The 10,000-nt window shown below is 35.8% G+C and overlaps 1 protein-coding gene across 6 annotated transcripts in view; it reads left to right on the top strand.

Moving 5' to 3' along the window:
* The first annotated feature begins 59 nt into the window (after positions 1-59).
* LOC137640070 (uncharacterized) overlaps positions 60-10,000 on the top strand; it is a 1,165,168-nt gene continuing 1,155,227 nt past the window's right edge. For 4 of the 6 annotated variants that reach the window (XM_068372504.1, XM_068372506.1, XM_068372505.1 and 1 more), the window contains exon 1: positions 60-750. In XM_068372504.1, coding sequence (XP_068228605.1) covers positions 196-750 — 555 coding nt within the window. In that variant the 5' untranslated portion in view covers positions 60-195. The remainder of the gene's footprint in view (positions 751-10,000) is intronic. The other 2 variants (XM_068372507.1, XM_068372508.1) reach the window with 1 other exon arrangement.

The following is a 10,000-nucleotide window of genomic DNA, read 5'->3' on the forward strand; positions in this document are numbered from 1 at the left end:
CTGGAACTGCATAGCAGTGCCATCTGTTGGTAGCTTTAACAGTTAAGGCTACGAGGGAGCTGTGAGGCCGTGGATGTAAACAGTCAAGTGTCAAGTGGTGTATGGGTAAGACGTGTTGCAACACCTCCGTAACTTTGTAAATGAAATGGGTTAATGGAAGTGTAAGGAGTGTTAGTGGCGGTGTCATTCAGTGATATGGAGATGGAGGAGACCATTGTTACAGAGTGGCTGAAGTCACTCCACATGGAACAGTACTCCGACTCATTTATCGACAACGGTTACGATGACCTGGAGATATGCAAACAAATCGGCGCCCCTGACCTCGACGCCATCGGTGTGGTTAACCCAGGGCATCGAAATGCCCTTTTGGGAGCTGTCATGATGCTTCGGGAGGAGGGGGCGGCTTCTGTTTATTTCACTGTCGAAGAAGCACAGTTGGCTTCCCGAGAACATGCCCTCACACACAACCCTCCACGAGGAGGTTCCAGAGGGGCCAGATCATCACGTTCATCCAGGGGTTCTAGGGGATCAGGATCTACGGCATCAACCCCCGGCGAGGGTCCTTTGCATTCTATACCAATGCCTTTGGCCACGGCAGCATCCAGTACCACACCGTCTCGTTATTTGGACGCTTATGAAGCTGGTAGGGCCGAATTAGTAAGGCTTCCTCACACCCAGCTTAGTGGCCTCCTGAAGGAGAGATTAGTTCAGGATGCCGTTGATCTTGCAACACATCCTTACACAACTCAGGTGAGACAGCATGTTATAGCCTAACGGCAGTTTCCCAAATTTATTATTTTTCCTAAACTATTTTCATGGCCTGTTGCTTTGGTATTAGTCTAGACCTAGTCTCATTTCGACACCTAGGCTTAGACCTAACCTAGAATAGGCTCAAACTTTGTTTACAAACTGGTAGGCTAGGCCTAGTTTAAATCTTGCCAACTTTATCATATCAATCTGTCAAACAAGGGTAAAGGGTATTTTTGCAATGCTGTTGCAATACGTTTGTTATGCTTTAATGTAAACTTTATGACTGTTAATGTATCAGGCAGGAAAACTGGACCTAACCGCACCATATTATGATAGACATTTCCCAGCTTATTGTCATGAAATATTGAACATGATAAAGTTTCAAAACTCTATACTCGTTAGGGTGCAAAATAGCTTATCCCAATTTATGACACTGTTCTACTTGACAAGTTGTTAGGTTGCATAGGACACAGTTCCCCATTTATACTGTCCTAGGTTTTCATGAACTCCTGCTTAGGTTGGCCCCACTTGGGCATCCTCCTTGTATTTACAGTTAAGGCATATAAAATAATAATGTATATAGTTTTTATCCAATAATTTTACCACACATTTGTGTAGTGATTGCTTTAAGAAATTTTGCAATTTTTATGCAATTTAGTCTGAAAATTATGGACAAATTTTCCTCACGATAGGTTAGGATGTATCTTTCAATGATGCTGATATAATCTATCATGCCTACGGCTGTTATTATTTCAGGATGGGTTAGTTGTGGGAAAGTTTTATTACTTTTAGTTAGATTTCACTTGGCTTTTATATTCTTATATAATATGAAACTATAAAGGAAGGAGATGTATGTGAAATCAGGTGCCCCCCATTGTTGAATACATGTACTACTACATATTTATCATGATTTTGCAATTAATATATTTCTTTTAAAGTGTTGGCTAAAATCAAGAAATTAATAGACCTAGTATTTGTGAAAATATGTTTGGATATATGAAAAAAATTCGGTTAGCTGAAGAAGAATAGTTTTCCCTAATGATGAGACTCAAAATCTAATTGCACTGTACAGTACTGTATACATTTTATACTGTGCAGTGTTTGTAATGTAGAATATTCTAGTGTTTTTATGTTTAGGATTGGGTAGTTACTTAATCTGGTCAGTGAGGAGTACTTAGATGTGGTAATAATGTATTTTTGTTGCATGTGCTGTATATTCCTATATATTTTAGGTGTAATTTAAAATTTTCCATTCTTTATTGAGGGAGACGTTTTGCTCCTTGGAATTTTGTTAGGTATTTTTCAACACTGTACTGTAGTAAGATATCCAGAAGCTAAATGCTTAATGTACGATTGGATTGTGATTTGTGTTCTATAATTTTCCTGTCCATGTTACAGTGGAAAATGTAGTACAGAGGGATGTTTAAATAATTATGGCAGGATTGGTGCTTATGGTATGTGCTTAGTGTATACCATTTTATACTCTTTCTTGCACCTTCTTTCAACAGGATCCTTTCTGCAATTGTAGTAGGTGTAGTTAGGGCATCCTTACCAGGTTTCTCGGCCCTTCATTCCTAGTACAATTTTTACCAATACTGTACTGTAATTTCTATGGTCTAGATGTATAATTTTTACAGGGCAAATTGAGATTTGAGATTGCTTGTTATAGCATTATAATTATCATTAATATTATTATTGTTATTATTATTACTAGCCAAGCTACAGCCATAGTTGGAAAAGTAAGATGCTATAACAGGGAAAAATAGCCCAGCAAGAAAGGAAACGAGGAAATAAATAAACGATATAAGAAGTAATGAAAAATTTAAGTAAAATATTTTAAAAAACATTAACATTAAAACAGATAATACATATATAACTATAAAAAGACTTATGTCAGCCTGTTCAACGTCAGAACATTTGCTGCAACATTGAACTTTTAAAGCTCTACTGATTCGACTACCCGAATAGGTAGATTGTTCCACAACTTGGTCACAGCTGGAATAACGCTTCTAGAACAGTGTAGTGTTGAGCCTTATGATGGAGAAGGCCTGACTATGAGAATTAACTGCATGCCTAGTATTGTTATTGTTATTACCAGTTGGAAAAGTTGGATGCTATAAGCCTAAGAGTTCCAACGTAAAATAGTCCAGTGAGGAAAGCAAATAAGGAGTCAAATTGAATAATGTGCCTGAGTGAACCCTCAAGCAAGATTGGAACTGCTTATGATTTTCATAATTTCTTTATTGGCGATGTCCATGTTGTTACCTTGTTGATGGGTTAATGATAGGCCTCACATATAATTATGAAAGTACTGCATAGTTTGTGCCCTGTTTTGGGTGATCAGTGTCTCGTTGGGTTAATACTGCCTGCAGGCACAGTTTATAATACTTGGGCAGAGAGTAGTAATGGAAAATGTCTGTAGTCAGTGCTTTTTTTTTTATCTTATTTAGCTGCAAAAATTTTTATTTATCAATACTCATAGTGGAAATAGAACTGGTTAGCTTAGACATGTCATCTGAATACCAGTTCGGTAGAGTTGACTATTGTATAACAAGAATTGTTAACCTTAGAAGCATAGAGAAAAGATCACCATCTTGTTTGCATTTCCATTCAAGTCTACTAACTTTTAAAGAAGAGCTGTCCCATTCATTGTTGGTACTGCTACTCTTCTAATGGGCAAAACTGGGACCCGTTTTGTTCAAAATTGGTTATTGGGACCACTTTTCTTATACTCTTCTACGTATATGTTTTAAAGATTTAAAAGAAAATAATTTTGAAGTATCTTAAATACCAAAAGTCGCATGCCCCTATGCCACTTGCGCACTTATTCATATTCATTTGAATTCTTTCACACCTCACAACAGTTGCTGTTACCGGTATATCAAGGTTTTTTATCACAGCAACTGTGTTCTTGATAAATTTTTCAAGGCAGAAAACTTCTCCCAGTGTTGTCTCAGTGTTTGAACTTGTATGGGAATCAGTATGTAATCAACACCGATATCTTCCTTGCAGCTTCAGTGATAGGTGGATTTTGTCTTTCTTTACATGTTTTGATGGGGTTTGTTTCCTTCTTGTTAGTGGGACCTTTTATGAACTTGACTGTCTGACAAATGATGATGAAGAAAATTGAATACAGTACAGTCTGTTGAAGAAAATTTTTCTGTTGGGCCAATTTGCATACATATGCAGTACTTTACAGTACTTATTAAGCAAATATTTAGGTATCCTAGAAGTACAGTGATGCCTCAGGATACGAAAGTAATCCGTTCAGGATACGGTTTCGTGTCCTGAGTCGCGTTTTACATGTAAATAGCCTAATCCGTTCCAAGCCTTACAAAAAGTCACCTTTTCTTTCATAAACACGCTAAACTGTAGTAATAAACATGCAATGCAGCCATTTCTATCTTTCAATAATTAACCCAACCGTTAAAAACAGCCTAATCCATTCCAGAAACCACCATGAGATTATTCAATAATGTAGTTATAGCCTAGTTATCCCCTCCAAGCCCTAAGAAAACGGTCCATTTTCTTTACTACTGTATAAAAGTTACGGTACTGTATGTAAAGCATTTGGATCAGTGAAGGTGTATTGTTACCTGTACACCTGAATTAAGGGTTGATACCCTGAAAAAAAAAGGTACTGTACTCTCGGCGACGAGTTGGGATCTTGTAAGCTTTTCGTATCCTGAAAATTTTTTCGTATACTGGGGCATAAAAATCTTTATCGCTTTTCGTATCCTGAATTTTTCGTAAGCAGAAACTTTCGTATCCAGAGGTATCACTGTATTTGAATATCAGTCAGTCGACAAGCGTGATAGGCAATTTTAACATTTTGTTAGGTTGTTGGACTAATGTATTTGGTTCATTTAAAGCGCAGTATCCACAACTTAAAAAAATACTGTATTGTGAAGATCAACCGGATATTCTATATAGTGTTCAGGCTATTATTTTATTTTGATCAGTGGTCTTTGTTGAGGAAAATGGCTTTGCCTCTATAATTACACGTGCAGATGATTTGAGTACTGTATAATATTTATTTTTACTAATCTACTGGAAAATGCTGTAATTGCAATGAATGGATTTTTTGTTTTAGGGATTGTAGGCCTATATTACAGTATTGACTTTATAATCAATCTCCAAATGTTTATGATGCCATAATTCCCCCCACATAAAAAGAAATATGATATGCTGTACATCCAGAACAGTGTCCTAAGCTCTTGGTCTGGGTGGCATGATTGTAAGACCCACAGGGTGTCTCAGTCAAGTTTAGTGACACCTTGCATTTTATACTAGTAGTATGAATGATTTTAATTAATTATTTGTTTAGAAATTTTTCAGGTTTGGATGTATTATCTTATTTGATTTAGACCCATTTTTTATTTTTTATCAATTTATTTCAATATCATTTATATTTCAGGTTTGTATGACAGCATGGCTATTATGAGTACAGTACTTCGGATATATTTTAGGCTATATGATAGCTGGTCTTTTCTTGATTTTTGCATGGCACTTAATGCTATTGAGCTACTTTTGTTTAGCACTTGCTGCTATAAAGCTATTTAGTCTTTATTCCAGCTTTTCGTGATCTTTGCAAGGCACTTGGTGCTATTGATCTACTTTTGTGTTGCACTTGCTGCTATAGAACTATTTAGACTTTATTCAAGCTGTGACCAAGTTCTCGAATGATCTTCCTAATTGGGTAGTTGAATTGGTAGAACTTCAAAAGTTCATACTTGCAGCAAATGTTATGTTGAACAGGCTGATATAAGTTCTTTTATAGTTTATATATGGAAGATGTTTTAATGTTGTTATTATTCTTAAAATATTCTGTTTTAATTGTTACTTCATATAGTTTATTTGTTTCCTTATTTCCTTTCTTCACTGGGCTATTTTTTCATGTTGGAGCCCTTGGCCTTATAGCATCCTGCTTTTCCAACTAGGGTTGTAGCTTAGCTAGTAATAATAAGGCGCAACACTCATTCCTTTGATGTATTGTACACTCTTTGTTTTTGGACATAACTAGTGCTAGGTTAGCTAGTTAATTGTATAGATTTAGCTGTTCAGCTACATAGCTAACCTTAATTTAGGTAATATTTCTGTGGGCTTGAGGATCGTGTCTCATTTCACCAGGCACTTAGTTTTTGGTACAAACTGTAATGGTAGTTCTCTCTTTGATAAGTTTGTGCTTTTACACTGGTAATGTGATAAGCTTTTATGGCTTATTATTCAGCTATCCTACTCTTTACCTTCTTTCTTCTTCATTTTCTTTGGGTTTACCACATTTCCATATGTGGTTCCTCGTTCCCAAAGGCTTTATCAAACACGTTTCAGAGCTAGACATATTTGTTGAAAAGAAATTTAATTTGGAAACTTCCTTTGTTGGGGTTTAGAATATTATTTTTGCTATTATTCCTTAAATATCTTAATCAATATTGTTGTATTAGTTTAATTTCATTAGACTTTCTTTATATAGGCTGGTATGAAATTTTTATTATTGTTATTACACACTAAGGTATGTACATCAACATTAAAGTACTGTACTGTATGGTCATTACTAATATGAATTTTCACACATTCAAAAAAGGGAAGTTTAGTTTGGGCCCAATATTGAATGTGTATATAATTTTGCAAATATAACTTACAGCATATATTAGAAAGGCATTTGAAGTAGTTCCTGTGTCTAAAACTAAATCAGGAGAGAAGTCGAGTTTAAGTAGTGGAAGGTCTGGTATTGTCTAAGATTTCTTTTAGTCTAATTTTACTGACATATGCAAAGGTTCAGGAAAGCTGTTCTACTTTGATTTTGTATTTAGTGTGTTTTATTTCTAGTGGCATGTATTTGCTTAGACCCCCACATACATTAATAACAAGATCTTCTTACAGTGGTCTTAGCCTTGACAAGGCCCAGACCGTAATCGAGTAAATACTCTCGGACTACAGTACATTATTGTAATTTACACGTTATGCTAGTTGTAGTCAAATATAGATTCAATCTACTAACTTTCCTTTACATTAGTCCATTCTAAAATGCTTATCACATCTAGCAACACATCCTGATAAGCTAATGGCATACGTATGTAAGCAAGCAGCAGACATCAAACACAATTGAATAGCACCATCTGTTGCCAATGCACCCTACCAAAATGGGCAAAAGATCTTGAGAACTTCAACCAATGTTTTGGTCTTCCATTTATTTTCTGTATAGAAATGGGAATGTTGAAAACCATGAAGTATGGTGAGGAGAAGGGTGATTGAACAAGCCTGATCAGCTTACACTTAGAGTATTGGGATTTCTCATATTACCTTCATTACTGTGTTTAATATACGTTTTTGTATATTATTATATGGACTGCAACAGTCAGTGATGATTTTTAATTTGTGGACTTTTTTATCTGTACAATACATTGCCAGTGCTAATAGTCCTACTCTTGCCTTCACATCATAGGTTCTGCTAAACTAGTGCCACAGCTGGTTTTACTCAATGCCAGAGATGTTCACCTTTGTTTAGTTACTGATTACTCGGTACAGTAGATCTGAACTACCTGGCTGGATTGAGGCTATGGGACACAAATTATGTTTGGGTCAGTTTCAAGGCAAGTTTAATCAGTGGCCTTTGTAAATTATCAGGAAGGTCAAAGGAATATTATTATTGATGTGTGTAAGAAATTGAATGATTTAAATATTCATGTACACTTTCATTAGCCTCTATGAAAAACATACCATGTTGTCAATATCCCAGAAGATTGGATCCATTTTTAAGACTTTGACCTGAGTAGCCTTTATTGCAGGGAATTATGAACCACCTGCAGGTTTCTGAAGCTTTTCAAAGACTTTTGGTAGTGGAGACTGCTGTAAATGACTGAATGGTACATCAAATTGGTGTTGCAGCATCAAAGATCATTGATGTTCAAGTCTATTGAGAGGGGATTACTTTAAGTGGTTACACTTCCAACCTGTCGGATTTTGTGTATCCATTGCAGTTCCTTTTCTTTAATAGATCTTGATTTATGGTAGTTTTTTATGTATTCAATGTCAGATTGATAGTTACAAATCATGTATCTTAAGCACTGTGGAAAATTTATTGATAAAAGGTTGAGATCTCCATCTGTAGGGTTAAATATTCAATATTCTTATGAAACAAAATTAAACGCACTGTAAATGGGAAGTAAATGCAGTACGGTAAAGAAAATGTGCCTGCAAAAATACATACGGCAGTAATTCCAAGTGTTCATGATCTTTCCCACCGTTATCACTGCATTATGGGGTCGGTTGTCTGATGCATCCTCTCGAATGCCTTCTATCATATGCATCCCCTTCCACCAAACCTCTTCTCTTCATATCATGCTTCACCGTATCCTGCCATCTAATTCTCTGCCTCCCTCTCAATCTTCCCCCACCCCCCCAACAGGTAAATATGGAAAAATAATTACTCTGAAGCCATTAATATGGCTTATTGAAGGAAAGGCTAGTGTATATTCTGTGATATTGTAGTCTTTGTTCGAAATGAGGTGAAATCCTGATAAATTGGAAGATATGTCCAAGCCTGTATAGGTGATATAGTAAGTTCTCAGTCGCTAATTATTTTTCTTGGGCAATAGCTCTGGGTGTGAACCAATTAACAGAAAACATATGTATTTACAGTATCAAGACATTCTCATTGGGGGGATTTCTTTGATAGCTTTAAAATTACTTTGATGATTACAGTAGCACAGTAGTATGTAAAAACTACAGTTTTCTGTTATTTTTACCCATCCCTAAGGTTTTTTTCTTGTCTAAGGGTAGGGGAATAGTTGATCAATGTTAGCTATGGCTAGGTGAATCCATTTAGCTTTTATAATGGAGAGAGTTGGATTTTGTCATTTGTGTTTCTTGGTAGGGACCATTACCCACAAAACTGTAATAGTCACTTATTACTTGTGTGTAAATACACTAGCTACCAATTATTTACCATTGGTAGATTGCTCTTAATTTTTTTATGTTGATGGACATTCTTTTAGTTTCATTGTATGAATCATAGTTATTAATTTTTTCTACATTCAACCTGTTTAATTCAGGTTGGACTAGGAAATGTTTTTGTGTACAGTTCAGTGCATTCCATTCACATTTGATACCCAAAGTTCCCATTTGAATTTACCCTGTGCTTTGCTCTTTGGCTTGAAATGTAGAAAACTTAAACTGTGATTACTAAAATGTGCATCTTTTTGTAGTATTTGCCATTTTTGCTCCTTCAGTAGTTACAGAAATAGATTGAAGAATAGGAAACCTCTAGAAGAGTTGCTAGGTTTGCTACGAGCAGCGACAGAGCAAAAATACCTTCTAGAACCATTAATGGAAGTCAGCTAGTCTCAGAAATATTAAGACAACCTGTTATAGCAGAAGGCCCTGTACAGAACTATTAAAGTATCTTGGCTGGCCCTGTGTAAATTAAGCTTGATGGTTAGTTCGATAGCAGTTAAAATTGTGGCTCTCGGAATATATCGATATCATCTGTAGCCCAAAGTCTTGGATTACATAAACACCTATTAGATTCTTAGACATTGTGTCTATAACTTCTTTCGATAGTCTGCCAAGTTGTTTACTCATTAATACAATACATGTAAAAGTTCCTTTAAAAATAAGGCTGGCAGTGGTTCAGCATTGATGAAATTTTCTTTGTCTTGTAACTTGTCTTCCCCAGATTCAAATATGGTTTAACTGGCACTTGAGGTTGGAGAGTATAGTTGTTATTGCTTAGCTGGAACACACAGATGGGTTGCATAAAAAGAAATTGATTTTGTTTCGTGCATCTTTTAAATGTTGGCCTTCAGAAAAGTACAGAAAAATTACTGCTCTTCAAACACTCTCCATTGTAAAGGGTCATGAAAAGAGAAACTCTTTGTATCCTTAGACAGGGCGTACTCTAAAATTGAATGATGATAAAAAATCTGACAAGGATAGTAGTCTCTTGGTTGGAGGTAGTGATGGAAACATTTGTTGTTTTCTCTATATTACTGATTGGATAATAGCAGCAATTCTGAAGTCAGTCTTACAATATGATGCAGTTTTCCTTTCTATCTAGACCGTAGGGGAATATTGTTTTGATCTTTTTTGGGGGCGGTTGGGGTTATTTTCATGATTGGTTTTTGGAAACCTTTGTGTACAAGTTTATTTTTTGGCTGTATCCAAGAAAATGTTAACCCCCTGGGCTGATGGAGTTGTTTATATAATCACTGGTTAAGGTAAAAACTGAAACATGAGTACCAGCTAAAGC

Source organism: Palaemon carinicauda, chromosome 4 (genome assembly GCF_036898095.1).
Source record: "Palaemon carinicauda isolate YSFRI2023 chromosome 4, ASM3689809v2, whole genome shotgun sequence".
Classification (NCBI taxonomy): Eukaryota; Metazoa; Arthropoda; class Malacostraca; order Decapoda; family Palaemonidae; genus Palaemon; species Palaemon carinicauda.